Here is a 19,173-nt window from a genome sequence, read left to right on the forward strand (position 1 = left end):
CCATTGGTTGTCGTTTTTGTTAGTTAGTTTAGGCTATGTAGCTTCAAAACGTGTGCTCATTTAGTAGCGTTACATATTTTATGAAAGACCCCTTTATCAAACATCGGTTTTCTAGTGAGCTAACTAACCAATTGGCCTTATTTCTCGACGGTTTTAGTTGGTTACCTTGGCTCCCACTTGGCAAACTAACGTTAGCTAGTGCTGGCTAGCTGCATAATTAGCTAGTTGGTTACATGGTAAGATAACGTCAGTTATAGATTAACACAAAGCTGTCTGAGTGAATGACTTTTTTTATTGAAAATGGTTCCATAGCGTTATCACCTCAGATGCATATGTTATTATAGATGTGATAATGAAGGTTTATTGGTTTAATAGTAAGCTATTTCAGACACCCTGTTTAAGCCTGGAAAACATAAAATGGTTAATGGATGACTTAACTGCTGTGAAAACCGAGCTGTTTTGGACGTGATGAAAACCGGGACTTTTCCCACATATTTCAAATATTTGTTAGCACACCAGAGGGCTCAACTCAAAACCAGGACTGTCCGGTCAAATAGGGATTTCCGGTAAGCGTATGCGAGCATTGAATTTGCATTTCAAAGCTGATTATCATTTCATTTCCTAGCGAAGACGGTGAAAATGTATGGTATGGTTGCAAATTTTGTGCAATCTGAGAGGTGAGGAAAATGCTTCCCAGCGTCTGTAAAACTCAGTAGACCCTGATAATAATGGCATGTATTCAAAAACAACAACCCTCAGCTTTTGGTAAAATGAAGATCTTGATTATAATCTCCTGTGAATGGTACTTACCATATCCGTTATGTCCTCTTGGATGAGAAACTGCAATATTCTGATGGCGTGTCACTACTGTTTGTGACTATTATAGTGAGTGAATAGAGAATGGGTTTCACCTCTCTTGGTCACAATCCCTGTACTGTAGGGCAGTGTTTCTCAATCTTATACCTGGAGGCCCAATGTCCTACTTATCTTCTATCTATCCTTGCTCAACCTACCTGACTGAACTTGTCAGTGGCACTTTTGATTAGCTGAGCACACCTGATTTAATCACTCAGCAAGGATTATAGACAGAAGATATGCTGGACAGTGGGCCTCCAGGAGGAGGACTGAGAAACACTGCTGTAGGGGAGAGTCTCCAGTGCGTCCTCTGTCTGACTTGTCCCTTTCTCTCTGTCTTTCAGCCATGGCACACCGTGTGCCTGTGTGTGATGCTGGAGGCTCAAAGCGGACATCCAGGGTCCGAGTTGCGGTTCGACTGCGGCCCTATATGGAGAAGCAGGATGATAAGGGGGAGGGCCCTTGTGTAAGGGGTCTGGGATCACAGAGTCTGGAGATAATCAACTGGAGGAATTCCACAGAGACCCTGCAGTACCAGTTAGTCCCTTTTTTGTCTGCTGTCTGTAGTCAGTGACTAGCGTTGGCACCTGTTTCTCTTCCCTCCAAACCCTGAGATGTGGCTGTTTGCAGTACTGTTGATATTGGAGATCTGTACCATGTACCATCAACCATCTGTACCAGCTTGCACACTCAATGATGCAGTTTGTCTGTTTGGCATTCAGTTTTTCTTAATACTGCTAAAACAGTGTGCATTTGTGTAGCTTGCTGACTTGTACAGGGTAGAATTCTCTGCTGTGCTGACACAAAATATTTTGAAAGAAATGTCTGTTTTCCTAGCATCATATCATCTTCAAGATGGCCCAGTTTCACAGGAATTTCGCTCATGTCATGCCTATGTCTTGTTTTGCTTAATGCATGCGTGCATGCATCATTAATATCATTTAAAAATGAAACCCTTAGTGCATAGCCATGAACTGTAGTGTGTATAGGAGGTGCATTCTTTGAACAATCGCATAATTATGTGGGTAATATATAGTGTTAAGTTGGGGTATCAGTCAGGAGCTCATCATTAAACACAATTTATTAATCAAGCAATTGATGCCATTATCATAAAGGCTAAGAACCAGTAATGCCAGCCATCAGGGTTGACATGGAATAACTTCGTGTGTGTACGCCCGCACGCGTGTGCGCACACGCACATGTGCATGTGTGTCTGTGTTTGTGAAGGGAAGTAGTATTTTCATGTATGTGAATAGTATCATTGCAATTCTGAATGGCCTGCTTTGATGGCCTGTACGTGCAGTAAGAGATGCCACTAGGGCTGGGCGATATGTCCTATAAATAATATAATATATTTTAGGCTATATCGCGATACACAATATATATCTCGATATTTTGAAGTCTCCTCTAAAGCACTTCATAAATGCTCAATTTAACCATTTGATGCATACAATCACACCTGTATGATGATTCTAGTAGTCCATGCAACATATGTCTGCATTACAACATGCTTGTTTATATTCATTAGTGGTTTCTATTGGAACAATTTTAAACTTTCATGTAAAAAGTTCTTTGTTTTGTAGTGGGTGGCATTTCACCTGCTGAAACAAATTTGTGGTGCTGCTACCTTTTGTGGCAATGTTTTGCTGCATATTTTGCACATAACCATTGTTCAACATCTTCCTTGCGATACCCAAACCACTGCCAGACGATGGATCCAGTGCTGTTTCTTTTTTCCGAACTCAACACGTATAAACTCGCTTTGGCGCTTCACTTCTTTCGCTCTCTCCAGGCTCTTTCCCTGTTCCCTCCAGATACAAAAACACACGTCTCACCTATATACGTCACACACACTGGCCCAGGAGAGTGGTCTGGATGGGCGGCTGAGTGTGTGTGTCGTATGTTTGTGAATTTTTTTTTTTTTTGTGTCTGTGAGAGGGAGAGAGCGAGAGAAGTGAAACACCAAAGCGAGTCTCATGCCGGTGGCTTAAAAAAAATTACGTGACAATTTGTACTTGATGTTCGCAATAGTCAATTACTACATCCCACGTAGAACAAGCCGCGATACATCAAGTATATTCGATATATCGCCCACCCCTAGATGCCACTTGCCAGTTGAAATGCTGATTCTGTTTGGGTGCAATCAAATTAGAAATGAAAAAGGAAATTTAAAGGAGCGGGGACTTGGACAACATTTTGAGTGCATTGTGAATAGCTGGATATTTAACAAGTAGAGGCACCCGTGTTGTTTTAGATTTGATGCATTCTATGGGGAGCAAACAACACAGCAGGAGGTCTTTATGACCTCAGTGAAGCCCATCCTGCCTCACCTGCTGAACGGACAGAATGCCAGCGTCTTCGCCTATGGACCCACTGGAGCTGGTACATCTGCACATCTCTGACCCTCCTGATGTTTGTCTTTCTGCACCCTGTTCATCCCACTTTGTTCCACAAACTGCTTTATTCTGTGCTGTTGGTTATGCATATTCCAGTGCATTCCACAGACCTGCTTATGTGTCACTATATAGACCTGTTGTAGTGTCCAGTCTATACACGGGTACAGTACTGCAGCAGGACCCTGTCTTGGACTGTCAGTGTTAGTCGGTGTACACTGTGCTCACCCTTCCTCCACCCTCTCACCCCAGGGAAGACCCACACCATGCTTGGCAGTCAGGAACAGCCAGGGGTTATCCCGCGGGCGGTGAAGGAGGTGTTTCACCTGGTGAGAGCACAGGAGAAAGACGCAGACGACTGGGACTACACCATCGGCATGTCCTACCTCGAGATCTATAACGAGAAGGTACACTGATCCCAGAGGTTGTCCCGTTGAATTGGTGGGATGGAACACACAAGCGTGCTGTAAGATGTCCACAACTTTGCCCATAATAATAATAGAGGGCACCGTTCTTTCTCTTCCTCCCAGGTGCTAGACCTGCTATCGCCGAACACCCAGGACCTGCCCATCCGTGAGGACAAGGACCGGAACATCTTGATCCCGGGCTTGACCCACATGCCACTCTCTTCTCTATCTGACTTTCAAACTCACTTCATCCCTGCCAGCCTCAATCGCACTACTGCCTCCACTAAGCTCAACCACCGTTCCAGTCGCAGCCACGCCATCCTTCTGATCAAGGTTTTACATCATTATTACTCAGACACTGTTCAGTGTTTTCTCTTTTAGTAGCAAAGGATAACGGGCAGAAATCTATGCCTTAATGTTTTGTATTACATGTAGCAATTTGGCACTATGAGCCATGATTGTTGAAATGAGTGGTGAGCTCCAGAGCTAAATCAAGCCCCAAAAAAGATTATTGACAAGTGCAGGTGGTGCTCTCGGTAAAATGGTAACCCACTCTGTTGTTCCAGGTGGTCAAGTCTCAGCGCATCGCCCCTCACCGGCAGCAGACTGGGAAGCTGTACTTAGTGGACTTGGCCGGCTCCGAGGATAACCGTCGCACTGGCAACCAGGGCCTGCGGTTGAAGGAGAGCGGCGCCATCAACCTGTCCCTCTTCACTCTCAGCAAGGTGGTGGACTCTCTCAACACGGGTGGTGGCCGCGTGCCCTATAGGGACAGCAAGCTTACCCGCCTGCTGCAGGACTCCCTAGGAGGCTCCGCCCACTCCGTCATGATCACCAACATTGCACCCGAGTACAAGTACTACTTTGACACCTTCACCGCCCTCAACTTTGCTGCCAAGTCCAAGCTCATCGTAAACCGGCCTTTTGTGAGGGAGACAGTATCCAGCACTGCGGAAGTGCACAAAACAGGCACGTAGCCCCTTGGTGCTGTTATGAGGTGTGCTGCTTTAGGGTTCTGCATTGCTCTGGTTTATATTATGTGGGAAGTTTCCTGCACTGTGGTGCCAATCCCTATTGCATTGTGGCACAGCGTGTTGCCTTTTAAGTGGCACTTAGTAATAATAGTAGTGTGGAATATTAGTAAGGATTATTGGTACTGTTTGAGTGGTGTGCAGCGCTATACATCACTGATCCAGGTTTGAACCTCTTAGACCACTCAAAGAATTAAATGAATGGCCCACACCACTGTCCTTTCAGCAGTGCTACACTCAGTTGTGTCACACACTGGGCTGTATGATTGTGGTTTCTGATTGCACTACAATATCTTTTAAAATCAGGAAAGAGACCCAGGCAGGAGCAAGGGTGTGGAGCAGCTGCTGAGCCCCAGAAGAAGAAGCTGAAGGATGGCCGCAGAGAGGAGCAGGAGGCAGCCCCTGGCCCAGCACATCAGAATAGGTTCAGTAGTGTCACTCTGTCTCTCACCACTGTAGCGCTCAGACTCTTCCGCCCTGTGTGTAGTGTTCTGTTTCTCTCAGTACTCTTGCTCATTCCTCTGGCATGTGTATAACTGCAGCGCTTCTGAACAGGAGCGTGGTCTATCTTCCGTCTCTGCAAGCATCTTAACAGGTCCTGGCCTCAGTGTAGTAGGTGAGGATTTGGTAGCTGGTGCTAACAGGAAGCAGGTTCTCCCCACAGCTTGACACTGGCTTTGAATGTGCCAGCTGAGATGCTGGTGGAGGCACAATATGCTCTGCTTTCTCTTGCTGTGTTTCTGCTGTATGTCAGAGCTGAGAAGCTTGTCCAGTCAGAGTATGTGCACTACACTAATTACTTGTTCCGTCTCTGTTTCCCCCCCAGCCCCACAGATTCCTCTGTGCTGGACAGACTGCTTGCCCTAGAGAAGCTGATGATGGGGTCCCCGGAGAAGGAGAGATTGAACCTACTGAAGACTGTTGCCGAGTCTCGCAAAGAGATTCAGGTACACTGCTGACACTTGCAATGTACAGTATATGGGCTAAGGGATGAAAACTGTGAACACATGGTCTTTCCATAGTCAGATTTATTACCCCCCCCCCCTCCCAAAAGGGAAAAAAAAGTGGTTTTCCATAATATATATGTTGTTCAATTATGTTTTTTGCAGTTATTAGGGGTAATGTATACAGAGTTGTATACTTTAATACAGATTTAAATTTGGAGAACAGAAAATACCTTTTACTCTTTCTATTTGTAATGAAGGCAATTACTCTATCCTACATGCTTTTAATGTAGTTTTTTTGTTTTTTGGTGTCTCCAGTAATTTTGTGGGTGTCCTTCCTGTGTCACTGGTAACATGCCATTGTCTAAACCATGGTTCTCTCTTTCAGCAACTGAAGGCAAAACAGAAAGAGCTAGAGAAAAAAGCACTTGCCTTCAAGATGTTAAGCTTGGGACAAGGGAAAGATGAAGGCGTGGTAACTCAGAGTGGCAAAGGGGCAGAGAGGCTGAAGGACACAGATCTGTTCAGAACAAATCTGCTTCCACTGCACAGGAAGCAGTCCTCTGCAGCCAAGCCCAAAAAACAACAGGCAGTGGTGACCCCTCTACAGGGTAAGCCATTCTTCAGCAGTTCTTCTGCAAGAATGCATCAGCACCTCACAAGTTTATAGGGTGGTAAAGTGATGTAACTTCCCTAGCAACTACTTGACAGCTACAATTCCACTGTTCTTAATTCTTCCACTAATTTACCCAATACTCATGTCCTACTCAGGATGTCATGCTGAATTTTTGCTGATTTACATTTATTTTTATGGTATTCATCAGTTGAAAAATAAGGCATAATGGCATTTTTGTACTTTGAGTCATTAATTGCATATACTGACCTTTATCATTGGCTGCATGCCCAGATGCATGGGGCAGAGCATTTACAAAATATGATCTTGGCTGGCTTTCTACTGTGTTGTGGGGGTGTAGTCATCCCATTTTTCAACAGCAATACCCACCCCTCAGTGATGTGATTACCTCAGTCACAAAGTTAACTTAAACCACGAAAAAATGATTCTGAACATTTTATTTCACTTCTTGTGAAGCTTCTGATGCTGACTTTGAAATGCTGTTTCCTGCATTAGTGAATATAGGCTTGTAACACCCTGTCTCTCTGTCAGTGTCCCAGGTTCAGCCTCTTCAGCAGTGTGCAGTGATGTGTAAATCTTCACCCTCTTCCAGCAAGAGCAAGCGGCAGCACAGTGAGGTTAGGCTTTATGTCTTGCATTTAAATGTGTCGACTTGTGGTGTCTACTTGTAGATGTGTCTCTTGTGTATTGTGGGTATGGGTGTGCACGCATTGTGTCGTGACTGCCATAGTGGCTAGGTCCAACTGCGCTGAGACATTTAATTATGTTTTAATAGGAAATATTCTTTTTAGTCACTGTAGATGTACTTGTATGTCACAGATTATAATAAGCAAGATGGAAATAACTGGGAAGCTACAGATGTCCCTGTGTGTGTGTGTGTGTGTGTGTGTGTGTGTGTGTGTGTGTGTGTGTGTGTGTGTGTGTGTGTGTGTGTGTGTGTGTGTGTGTGTGTACTTTTTCTCCCCAATACCATTCTTCCAGTCTGATAAGGGAATTATGAAGAAAGACTGTTCCATCTTCTCAAGTTTACATGTCAAGGACTATTCCCTTCTAAGTGTGTTTCTTCATGTAGTTTTGTGGTGATATTTGTCACAAAAACTTTTGTATCACCCAATTACCTAGCAACTGCATTCAGCACAACGGAATGATTTTTCACATTGCATGCAAGGCAGGAAAGGTGAAAGGTCAAGAATGTTGTGGATATCTGCTCTACACTGACTGACCACTGTTGCAGTGCACTGTCCAACAGTGGCCCCTAACCTGGCCCTTGCCTACTGCAGCAGTGCGCTGTTGTCACTAACGTGGCTCTTGCCCTCTTGCAGATTCTGGAGGGCAAAGAGAACATGGGTGTGAAGCCTTGCCTCTCAGACAGTGACTGGGAGTCCCGTCTGGACGGGTCAGTGCTGGAACAATCCCGCCAGAAAATCCTGCAAGTCCTTAACTCTGGCAGCCTTAAGGACCTTAAGGCACTGCAGCTCATTGGAGACAAGAAGGCCAAGCTTATTCTGGGCTGGAGAGAAGTTCATGGCCAGTTCACACAGGTACTGCACTATTGCACATTCAGTCTGGGTAAAGCTGTTCGCTGACACTGCTTTAGCTCATATATCAATAACGTCCTCTCTCCCAGGTGGAGGACTTGCAGAAGGTTGAAGGAATCACAGCCAAACGCTTCTCGTCCTTCATGAAGGTAAGACTTGGGGTAATGGTTTGGATTGCTTAATTTTTATATGTGGCATGTATAATAGTGTAGCTAGGGATTGAGTCTGAAATCATTGTAGTCGTTGCTGTTCAAAACACATTTTTGTAAAATAGTTTATCAACTGTTCAAAATTGAGACATTATCTGTTTTTTCATTCACAGGCCAACATTCTCAGTGCAATTGGGAAATGAACTTCATGTGGGTGCACATGCATGTGGATGTGTGTGGGTCTCCATGCCTGGACAATTTGGGTTGCACCCATGGACGCTAGTGGTGCTGAGCCCTGTAGCAATTGTTTTCAGTGTCAATGGGTTCATTGTATGACTGCTATCTTATGTGTCCACAGTGTTTTACCAGAATATTTTCATATTTTTTTATTTTGCTTTTAACATTTTTAAATAAATGTTTTACAAACCCAGTCTTTGATTCAACCATTTGGGGAAAACTACATGTCTACTGTATTGCTTGTATAAACAGTAGTGGTTTTGTGTGTCTGGGCAGCCTACCATTAGTTTTCCACTAAGTGTGGAGCTGTGCCAAGCCCCTGCCAACATAAACATCTGATAATCCCACCCGCACTTGTGTGTAGTGACAGAATGGTCCACCTGGTGGCGTCAGAATATGGTTGTAAAACTGTCCCGGTTTTAAATGTCACTGTACTACAAGAATCCCTCTGGGTGTGGGACCATTTGCTTGTACAGGTCACCAGCATTAAGCAGTGCCATAACGGTGTTTAATATTAATGTGGTTGGTGGTATTTTAACAAGCAGTTAAATGGCAACACACAGGGTTTAGTTCACCAGCTTGTTTACCTGTGTGGCGAACCAACGCATGTTGAACGTTTAATGCCCAAGTTACAAATTGGGCGCCTGATCTCTTGAAAACACGAAAAATGTAATAATTTACATTTTTTTAGTTTACTATTCAAAAATGTGATCCAATAGTTAAACGCACTCGTTATCTCTAGCAGCTATCTTGTACCTTATCTGGCCAACCATTGAAACCTGGTCATGCAGCGCTTCTAATACTGTTGACTCCTTACGGTTTTTTGCTTGTGTTGTATTCTACCTCACTTGTAAGTCGGTTTGGATAAAGGCGTCTGCCTTTTACAAAAGACATGTAGAGAATGTAAAGATATAGTTTAACAAAAAGTTTTAATGTGGTTGTGAAAGGCAGCACAGGCATGTAATTAGGAGGGAGTAGCATCTATGAGCCGCGGCCATACCGTTGGCAGAAAAATGTGTAGCAGCGTAGTGTAATGAGGTGAAGAAGCATGTTTCTGCTGTATCGGCACAACAAAAAACCTGGAGTGAAAAAGCAGCGCTCACCGCATTGCTTCCGCTACCTCGCCTACCCCCGTCCCTGCTTCAAGTTAATCTAGTTTATTCCATCTTTTATTCTTTCGTATTCCACCTCTCGTTTTTCTTCTCTTGACTCCCCCTCCCTTTCGACTCACGCCTTTCCCGCAGCAGGGCAGTGAGTGAGGGAGATGGGAAGCGCTATCTCATGCTCGCATCGCGTATTAATCTAGAGCGGATCGTGTTTCACAACGGCTTTGAACAAAGAGGGCGGCACATGTAGGTTTGGCTCGAAGTATATTATCTATACTATTCTATTTAAACAAATCGCTCCCTTCAAAAATCTACTAGCGTTTTATGAGATGCTTACACTTAAGAATATTTGGCATATGACGCTTCAGATGTTTTCGGAACTACATTCGATAGAGTAAGGTGGGTTATTTTCATTGTTAATCTATTGATATTTATTTTTTTTATGTCAAGTTCCCTGTGAGTCAAACCTGCATGTCAAATGTGGGTGTGTCACTGACCACCTAGTGTTTTAATGTGTGTGCACATGCTGTTCAAGTGTGCATTAACCGTGTGTGTGTGTGTGTGTGTGTGTGTGTGTACAACTATGGACAGTTTAATGTCTGCATGCACTTGAGCACGTATATGTCTGCTTGTTTCACTCCAGGTCTCCTAAATTGAAGTGTTCTTGTAATTTATTCTTCATCTTGACCACACACACAATACAGTATTTATCATTTGATTACAGATGGTTAATTTTATTTTCATGGGTGGAAAGACCCCCCACATGAGCACACGCTCATGATTCCACTTTCTGTATCTCCCTCCATATGTCGCTCTTCTTCCCTGTGGCTTTGTCTCTTTTACCTTATGTGTTCTCTCTCACTTGCCGTTTCTTTCTCTCCGTGTGCCATATTTCTTACTATTCAGTGCAGTAGTATCAGTGTATGCTCCTTTAGTACAGAGAGATGTTCTTCTGCTCTGGACTTTTGTGCTGTAGTCAGTCACTTCTTTATACCCACACTTGGACATAAGTATAACAGCACACACCCTCATCTTATACAGTCAAAGTCAATGTCCTGCTATCTCAAGAAGAATAGGATTACCATGAAGAATATTAGTTAGAACATCAGGCTTGTGACTGGGATGTTGTGGGTTTCAGTCTCTGGTGAAACAGCTGTTGCATGCCACACAACAGGCTCAGCTGCATCATGTAAGCGCAAAAATGTAAGTAAGAATATCGATGAAATAATGTCTACAAATTAAATTGGATGGTGAAGGCAGTCTTATTGCTTGTTGTTTGTTTCTCTGTGTTAAAGTATTCCTCCCTGTTCAACCACAGACATAACGGCACCTGTAGCAGCAACAGAGCATTTGCTTCCATCATGGCTTTGAACAGCGACAGCACACAGCCCACCCTGGACCCCAGTACTGTCACTACTGGACTGGATGAGGGACAAAGGCAGCCAGCTCAGGAGATCAGCATACAGCAAGAGGAATCATCTAGCTCTCCACCTGTCACCTCTCAGCCAATGACAGAAGAGCAGCTGATTAATCCTCCAGCAGAGTCTGCCCCCTGTCCAAGCCCTGCTTCCCCAGCCCCTGACTCCACCCCTCATGAGGAGGTCACACCTAAAGACGGAGTGGTTGTGGTCAATGAGAAGAAGATGGAGACAAGTAAGTGCATGTTAACTGAGTGTAGTTTGTCTTTTGTTGCCAATATGCAGGCCAGAGTTTCAAATATTCTGTTTTTAGACTTTTTGTGCTTTAAGATCTGTTCAGTCAGCCTGAATATTATAACATTTGAGGAACTGCTGCACTTTTTTTGGAAACTAGACAAGTAACCGATTCCCTTGTTTGTCTCATTTTCAGGCAATGGGGTTTGCCCAGCCCAAGCTGACAGCACTTCCCCATCCTCCCTCTCCTCCCCTCCTCGCCACCAACATGCCAAATCCCATTCCCACCCTCACAATGGCAGGGCCAGAGTGGGCAGTCGGTCAGGCTCACTTGGTCACGTGACAGCGTCACCACGCCCGTCCCTGTCTCGTCATCCCAGCATTGCTACCAGCAGTCCTGGTGATAGGTCCAAGCCCAGGGATTACCTGATCTTGGCCATTTTGGCCTGCTTCTGCCCTGTGTGGCCCATCAACATAGTGGGATTTGCTTATTCTGTGATGGTAAGTGCATGGGCTCCCTGACTGTCTGCTAGTGCAGTGAGGCACGGTATGTTGTGCTGGGCGTAGGCTGTAACGTCACATCCTCTCTCCAGTCCAGGAACAGTCTGCAGCAGGGCAATGTGGACGGGGCTCGACGTCTGGGCCGGGTGGCCAAGCTGCTGTCTGTGGTCTCACTGGTGGGGGGCGTCCTCATCATTGCCGCCTGCATCATCAACTGGGGGAGTAAGTTTCCCTTCATGTTATCTATGGCTGGATTGGTCTGTGGTTGTGTTTGTATCGAACCTTCTTCTTTTACTTTTTGCTGTTTCTATGTGATCTGTAGAATTAAAAAGAATGATCAGAGTGACACCCATTTTCCCCTCTGTTCTAGTCATAGTAAAATCCTGAGCGCCTCCCTCGGCACAGAGCAGGATTTACAGAAACCACTCCGATCACAATATTCCTACCCTTCTGCATCTCTCAGAAGTCAAACATTCACCCTTTTCACAGTGTTACGTTTTTAGTTGTGGTTTCATCCTCTGGATCATCAAATCCGAAGAATCAAGCAACTAGTACCACTCTTATTAACCGTACTCTGTCTGCTAATGACAACATGCAGTTTACACCAAGGTGGACCAGGGCATCTGTGGGGATTAACATGATTTAGAAAAGAAGAGCCTCTGCTACATCAGTCAAATGTAATTACTCCAAGGCTGGAGACATTGAATAGGACCCCAGGTGTCAAAAAGATGGTGGCATGATGAAAAATAGGATCACTAAGACTGACTAAGTCCTGACGTATGTAAGAAATGCAATGGAAATGTACCTTTAAGGCTGAATTTGGCCAGATTTGGCAAATTATCCGCAAAGACCATCTGTCGTCACCATATCAGCTCACCACTGTGGAAGAGACACCGTCAACTATCATCCTTGTGCCAAAATGATTGTGAGCCACTGCAGGCATGGAATTGGTGTGTTTAGTTTAGGATCAATACGGAAACACCACTGGAAAGGAAAAATTAACATGCCTAATCAATCATCAATAGAAGTAACAAGATCATAGGCTAATGCAACTTTTAAAAACTTTGAAGTAACTTTGTATTAGAAATAAATCATACTTGAACTTGTGATTACACTGAATTTTGATTAGACCATTGTGAGGATATGTTGGCATTGATCATTAAGATTGATGAGATACTGAAAAAGAGGAGGAACAAAATGTAATTGGATTGGTTTTGTATTTCATATTTTAATTTGAATCTATACATAATAGAAATTGAACTGATTCCATCATGGAGGGAATGACACATTGAAATGGAAAGAGAGACAGACAATACACCTCATGTTCACACACAAACACACTCACAGGTGAAGACTGCAAAAAATCAAAAACAAACAAACACACGTGCCTGTCTGCATACATTACTTACATGCAGACAGACACCTACACACACACTCACACCACGCGTAGCAGACATTGTCTCAGCAAGAGACAGATAAAGGATGGTGGCAGACGTGTAGAGAAAAGAAGCTACAAGCCTTTGTTTCCAATGGATGGGAAATCAGAGGATATGAAGACTGGGACACACCCTTCAAAACGTACTGCAAAACACCACAGAGAAGGAGGAAGAATAACATAAGGGAAAAAAAGAATATATGGATATGTTGGAGGGGATGGAAATCTTTGCAAAGGACTAGAAAATATGCCAAAAAGAGACAGAAGAGGAAGTCTTCTTCTTTTTGATTAACGTTTTTCATCACGTATTTCCTCCCCAATCATTGTCTTCTGGCAGGCAGACAGAAACCCAGGTGAATGGGTTTCAAACCAGGGTAAAAACATTAAGATTTTAATCAGCTGTTTTATACTGTCATTTGATTACAGTTTTCATTTGCCTGGCAGAGGCCCTCATTTTTATAATTTGACTAAACAAAGAGTGGGTAATTTGACTTTAGAAACTCCATCCACTGATAAATGAACCTGGTGGATTGTTTACATAATATTTACAGTTGTTTCTAAACAACATGTAGAGTTATTAGTCAGTTTCTAAGACAATGATGGTGTTAGACACTTTTGCTGATGGTTAAGTTCATTCTCAGCCAGTAGTTGTCTATAGTCTAGGTACACTGTACCTTTCTGCAAAGGATGATGATGACATATTTACATAAAAATTTTCAAAGTGAGAACTGCCAAATTTATATTTCCTTTTTTTAAAAAAAGGGATTTCAGTGCACTAATCCTGACATTCAAATCATTATCTTTTGCTCATATATAGATTTCTTTATATTGCTGTATAACACTGTATCATTGCACACACAAAAAAGACACACAAATTGAATTATAATGGGGTTGTATACCATTACAGCTGTGCTTTTAAATGTCAGCTATTTAAGCTAAATATATCTCCCAGTGACAGGGTTCAAAAGCTTAAATCCTTTTAAAATCATATCTAAAACCCCAGTGTGCCATAAAACTGTGTTGCATTCTTAATTTTCTAAAATGTACTATACCCTATTTACATTTATGTGAGGATTTTGATTACACATGAATGCTTAAAAATGCTCCATGTTATGTTATATTTTGTGGAGCTAAAAGTGCATTCCATTTCCTGCTAAGCTAAATCTATGTCAATATAGGATTTTGACAGTCCCAAAAGACCATGGTATCATAGGGCAAGTTTAGATTTTTTCTAACGGGGTGGGGCTCTTGTTGTTCTACAACCAGAAATGATGAGATGTCAGTACTTGTTTCACAGATTTCTTGGTGTCTTGGTGCAGTCCAGATGTCTGTGGGAGTGGAAGCTCTTCTATTTTTTTACTTGTGTTTACAGAGATATGCAGATGGCACAAGAAGCTTTTTTTATATTACTTCGAATACTGTAGATTTTTACTTCAGAGTTTAATTGGAATCAGTGGGTACACATTCAGAGGTGCACAGGAAGGCAGAGTGTGGAAACATTACTCACATGTATGCACACGTACACACAAACACACAATCTCACACACTTGTCTCTATTCCAAAAACAAGGAGTTAACAGACAGTGTACCCCAGGGAGGATCTGTAATAAATTTTATTTCATGATACAATTTTATACAAATTGAGAATATTACATTAAAAGGGTTCCTGAATGTGCACTTTTACTGCACTTATTTCAAAGGCTTGGGGTTAGAAAAGCAGAATGAATACAGTTTACAAAAACATTTACACAGTGGCCAGTTTGATTTATTACAAGCACTACAGGACACCATAGAAATCAATTGTTGTCCAAGCCGCTGGTATGCTTCAAGGGATTAAGAAAATCAGATATAATGATAGTGATCCATTATCATTTGCAAATGAACAGCACAGTGTGTAATGTGAGCTGTAGTTTAATAAAGCCTTTTTGACCAATATGTGCAGAGCAGTTTTTATGATGTAGACTAGTTTTGCTTGTTGAGATCTATGTAAACACCTCCCTCATTTCCTATGCATGTTGTATTTGGTTCTTTACAGAATAGGAGGAATAATTTATTGCGCAAGGAGGGGTTGTAGTGAGTTTGGGTGCACTATTTTACACTGTTAACAGCACAGGTGAAAGTAGTTGCACACTCAGTTAACTCTTCATATGGCAAAATATCTATGTTTATATCATTTCATAAGTACATGGACACACTAAGCTGTTTTCTTTGTAACACCACAATGAAACACCATTTTATCACACTGACAGCAAACCAGTGATAATAAGCAGACTGCACTTGCAGCCTGCATTCACCTTTAAGGAGTGCAGTTTCCAAAGATGCATGTGAGACCTCACAAGAACCCTACAGCTTTACCAAGAGTTTTGATATTTCAGATGTTAATACTCAGTTTATTTGTGTAAATGTTTAACTGTGATCACTGTAAAAGAGAAAATCTTTTTTACTACACATCTTTGCAGGCTGGGCGTGTTTTCTGCCACAACTTTAAAATATGTCCTTCCAAAGTTTTTTTTTTTCTTCAAAGAATGCAACTTAGACCCACACTGCTGCCCACCCTTGCTGTATTGTTGAGCTCAGTTTGTGATGATGAGCAGGCGCAGGCAGGGCTACAGCTTTTGTGCCAAATGTATATCTGCAGCTTAAGCATCTATTAAAAGGCAGGCCCAAGTATTTCCAAGGCTGCTTTGCCTCACTGGCCCCTCTATCTTCAGAAGACAATGAGCTTTGCACCTGTGACGTGCAGTGACTTTTATCATACTGGATCAATTTGTGGGTAACAGAGTTCATGTGAAGTGTAAGATGCCAATTCTTTTCTCCGTTAACACATAAGTGAGGTGGGGGCATGTTTCTTCCTCACTCTTTCTCAGAATGAAACCACTGCATGCATCTGTGGGGAAAAAAATACACAAAGCTCACTCTCTGCCTGTGAATGATCCCCTGTTTTGGCATCTTTGCAAGGCAGTGCACAACTAAAAATATATAATCATAATCTGTAATCTGCTTGCTCTGTTGTATTGCAGAAATGTATATATACTTGTGTACATACGCATTAATTATTATGACTTTAATATTTACCAATTATTGTAAACCTGACTGTTAACCTCCTACATTAATGTCATATACATAAACATTTCTGATACATACCTATATTTGTCCATACCAAGCAAATCTTTTCATGATGTCTTCTTTCTTTATATATTTTCTACTTTGCACTTAGGGGTGTCTATATTCTCTCATTGTTGTTTTGCACTTAAAATACAAGAATGCCTAGACTATGGAACTTTAACTCAAAAGCATGTTTACACTTTGATTACTAAATAAAATTATATGTATGAGACTACTGAAAATGTAAGAAACATTGTAATTACAAACTTTGTTCTTACTGTGCCATGTCCTTGAATGCCACCAGCAAAGTCGATTTACATTCCTATCTACAGCATGTGTTTTGGTCAGTCACCATCTCTCTGTATGGATTTGTATAATCAGTTATTTGCTGCTTCTTTGTATTCTCTTGAAAGATTCAGACACAAATGTTTGCCACTTTCTACCTTTAGCATATTACTTGGTGGTTCATGAATGAAAAAAACCTTTGTGAGGGATAGAATCTCTCTTTAGAACATTCCTATCTTCATCTTTTATTGTACTCTTGGTATTATGATCATTATAATATTGTTGTAACTGTATTTGTTTTGAATAGACTGCCTGTGCATGCTTTATTGGATGCATTTGCTTTGGTTAAAAACAGTTTGAAATAAATAAAAATACTAACATAAATAAATATGTGTCAATAAAGACTGCATAGGAAGTAGTCATGGCATTATCAATGTAATAAATATTGATACTTCATAATGTGTCTGCATACTTGTGAGAATGTGCACATGCTTTTGTTGTGGGGTGTCTGTGGGATTGCACTTTGTCTATTAGTCTGCCTGTGTGTGTTTCTGTCTCAGATGTATTGGTTGCCAAGGAAACAGTTGGCAGGGAGAGTGCGGCTTAGAAACAGAAGCGGAGACACTGACTGCTCCGTGTAAGAAAGGGGAAAAAAAAACCCCAAGCATTTCATTTGAATTTTGAATTTTTAAATGACATGAATTATTGAAATGTTCTGCGACCAAACCAGAGATAGAGAGAGGGAGAGAGGAGAGAGCAGGGAAGCTGCAGGGGGAGATGGAGGTGCAGTATGTGTGTACAAATGGGAGGGGAGTGGTGGCTGATGAGGGATGCTGAATAGGCAGGGGGGAGGGGGTTGTGGGTGCATATGTAGCACACAGCCGCACTGACAGGCTGGACACCTCAGGACATCTCCAGACTCAGACTGAGAAAGGGCCATTGACTCAAATCTGTCTCACAGGAGAGCTGGAGATGGGAAACAAGGGAGGGAAAAATCTCTGTCATAATGCAGTGGAAAGGGAGGGAGGAGCGCGGAAATCTCAAGGGGGAAGGCTGCAGCCAAGAGAAAGATTTAATGAGAAATAACATCGTTCTGTATGGAATGGTGCTGCGATCTTCAGCCCTACTAACCCAGCAAGATAAGATTTTCACCTGGCTGTTGGGTAACGCATGGATGAGCACTGTGTTTACAAGCATCCTGGTGGACTTCATAAGAGTAACGCCACCATTTAGAATCAAGCATTAAAATTGCATTCTTATGTGATACAGTGTATCACTGATTAATCAAAGCTTTCAAAATGTACCGTCTTATATTGAGAGACAAGAGCCAGAGGTCATCTGAGATAATGCAGTGTACCATGGTAAAGGTAGGATGCTGGGCACATGTAGTACAAATCTCGAATCAGGAAAAGTAGGGGGAGGGGCTGTACACAGATGCTGTGTCTGGGAGCAGGGCTCAATGCAGCACAGTGCTGTGCCAGCATCATTCCAGTTCAAAACACCATCCAGTCCTCAGCCATCTTAACCTGTACCATACACCACAGGATTATGGAAGCTATGGCTGAGAAAGAAACAGTTTGTGAAACTGTTGATAGCACAGTGGTATTTAATTGGTTGTTTATGTATGGAGATGCCATCTGTGTTTGAGTAATACAAGCTGACCAGATTTGCAATATTCGTATGCCATGTATTAATACACAAGCACTTCAGCCTCCTGTAACCCCCTCTGACACACTGTGGAATGGAGACGTACTTCAGCAAAAGGTGAGCCGATGATATAATTTAAAAAGAATTTTTTCCAATGTGACATTTGTGTTGATCATCAGTCATCAGATGTCTACATAACGTCTAGACACATGAACCAAAATCTAATTATTTGTGTCAGTAAATCTCTCTGCAATACAACTCATATGATCTTCTCTTACCTGTTGTCTCTATTGGGAATAACCTTCCCAAAAATGTGTGGATTGGTGATCATTCTTCATGTGGCATGCAAGATGATGTTATGTTATGATGATGTATGTTACTTTTTCAATTGATGGTGACCAAAGAGAGCACTTCAGCATTTACAGGTGTCATATTAATCTTGTCTGGGCAGTATGGAAAAAACAATATTTTTTAAAGTTCTAATTCAAAGGCATCCTGATTCAAATTTCCATTGATCAACATACTGTATGATTGGAGAAAGCAAGTCTATCTGGGAATAATGTTTTTACACTCTTAAATGATGCAAAACATTTTTAAAGGCAGGGGTTTAGGAGCATAAACAAAACGGCTTGCCCAAAATGTTGCTCTCATCAGTGTGGTCTGTGGTACACTGGGTAAATTCAGATGGGATCCGCATCCCACATTTCTGCAGCTGTTCATCTCTCATGACCATGGCCCAATCCAGCTGCTCATATCTCATATGCCCTTTAGGATGTTTGTGCTTTTTGCAGAAAAATAGTCTTGGCAGATGTAGACCAGCTCTCTCTGTAATATTAAATACGTGCGTAAAGGTACATTTTAATGGAGACAACTTGTTTATTGGATGAGGTCATGGTCATGGTATTTGATTACAGCCGTCTGGAAAATGTCTTATGTTGTGTTATTTAACTCAGTTAAGCAAATTTCTTTTATCACATCTGCACTATTTGAATCCCCTCTTTAAGCTTGTTTTTGTTCTTACTGGAGTATCTGAGTGTCTCATTTGTCCAATTTTTCTTTCAAAAAATACTTTAATGATCTTATGGTCTGAAAGGGGAGTTGCCCACCTAAGAGTGAATGCATTGAATGATTTGTAAATCTACATAAACACTCTTCTCTGCTCCTTTCATTAACAGTGTACAGGCCTAAGGCAGAGATGCACTTAGTGTCTACTGTTCTTACAATATCTGGGTTGTTTCTGTTTGTGGATGTTATT

At 42.1% G+C, this 19,173-nt stretch overlaps 2 protein-coding genes across 3 annotated transcripts; both read left to right on the forward strand.

The window, feature by feature from the left end:
- The first annotated feature begins 1,201 nt into the window (after nucleotides 1–1,201).
- On the forward strand, nucleotides 1,202–8,204 carry LOC118789634 (kinesin-like protein KIF22). The gene is made up of 12 exons (XM_036546120.1): nucleotides 1,202–1,392; nucleotides 3,110–3,237; nucleotides 3,501–3,655; nucleotides 3,779–3,988; nucleotides 4,222–4,624; nucleotides 4,993–5,110; nucleotides 5,513–5,633; nucleotides 6,019–6,241; nucleotides 6,796–6,881; nucleotides 7,587–7,805; nucleotides 7,892–7,951; nucleotides 8,125–8,204. The coding sequence occupies exons 1-12, from the start codon at nucleotides 1,202–1,204 to the stop codon at nucleotides 8,152–8,154; spliced, it is 1,944 nt and encodes a 647-aa protein (XP_036402013.1). The 3' UTR covers nucleotides 8,155–8,204.
- A 1,026-nt stretch (nucleotides 8,205–9,230) lies between these two features.
- LOC118789888 (proline-rich transmembrane protein 2-like) lies at nucleotides 9,231–16,056 on the forward strand. 2 transcript variants are annotated; one of them, XM_036546617.1, is made up of 5 exons: nucleotides 9,231–9,693; nucleotides 10,613–10,947; nucleotides 11,143–11,447; nucleotides 11,540–11,669; nucleotides 11,818–16,055. In XM_036546617.1, the coding sequence occupies exons 2-5, from the start codon at nucleotides 10,656–10,658 to the stop codon at nucleotides 11,832–11,834; spliced, it is 744 nt and encodes a 247-aa protein (XP_036402510.1). In that variant the 5' UTR covers nucleotides 9,231–9,693; nucleotides 10,613–10,655; the 3' UTR covers nucleotides 11,835–16,055. The 2 variants fall into 2 exon arrangements, with proteins under 2 accessions (XP_036402510.1, XP_036402518.1); XM_036546625.1 differs by lacking the exon at nucleotides 9,231–9,693 and adding an exon at nucleotides 10,398–10,497 and having other exon boundaries at nucleotides 11,818–16,056.
- The last annotated feature ends 3,117 nt before the right edge of the window (nucleotides 16,057–19,173 follow it).

The sequence above is a fragment of the Megalops cyprinoides genome, chromosome 1, assembly GCF_013368585.1.
Source record: "Megalops cyprinoides isolate fMegCyp1 chromosome 1, fMegCyp1.pri, whole genome shotgun sequence".
NCBI classification, from domain to species: Eukaryota; Metazoa; Chordata; class Actinopteri; order Elopiformes; family Megalopidae; genus Megalops; species Megalops cyprinoides.

Coding starts and splice junctions, on each gene's coding strand:
- LOC118789634 (XM_036546120.1), top strand. CDS start 1,202: ATGGCACACCGTGTGCCTGTGTGTGATGCTGGAGGCTCAAAGCGGACA. Junction 3,656..3,778: donor TCGAGATCTATAACGAGAAG/GTACACTGATCC, acceptor TCTTCCTCCCAG/GTGCTAGACCTGCTATCGCC. Junction 7,952..8,124: donor GCTTCTCGTCCTTCATGAAG/GTAAGACTTGGG, acceptor TTTCATTCACAG/GCCAACATTCTCAGTGCAAT.
- LOC118789888 (XM_036546617.1), top strand. CDS start 10,656: ATGGCTTTGAACAGCGACAGCACACAGCCCACCCTGGACCCCAGTACT. Junction 10,948..11,142: donor TGAGAAGAAGATGGAGACAA/GTAAGTGCATGT, acceptor TCTCATTTTCAG/GCAATGGGGTTTGCCCAGCC. Junction 11,448..11,539: donor GATTTGCTTATTCTGTGATG/GTAAGTGCATGG, acceptor TCCTCTCTCCAG/TCCAGGAACAGTCTGCAGCA.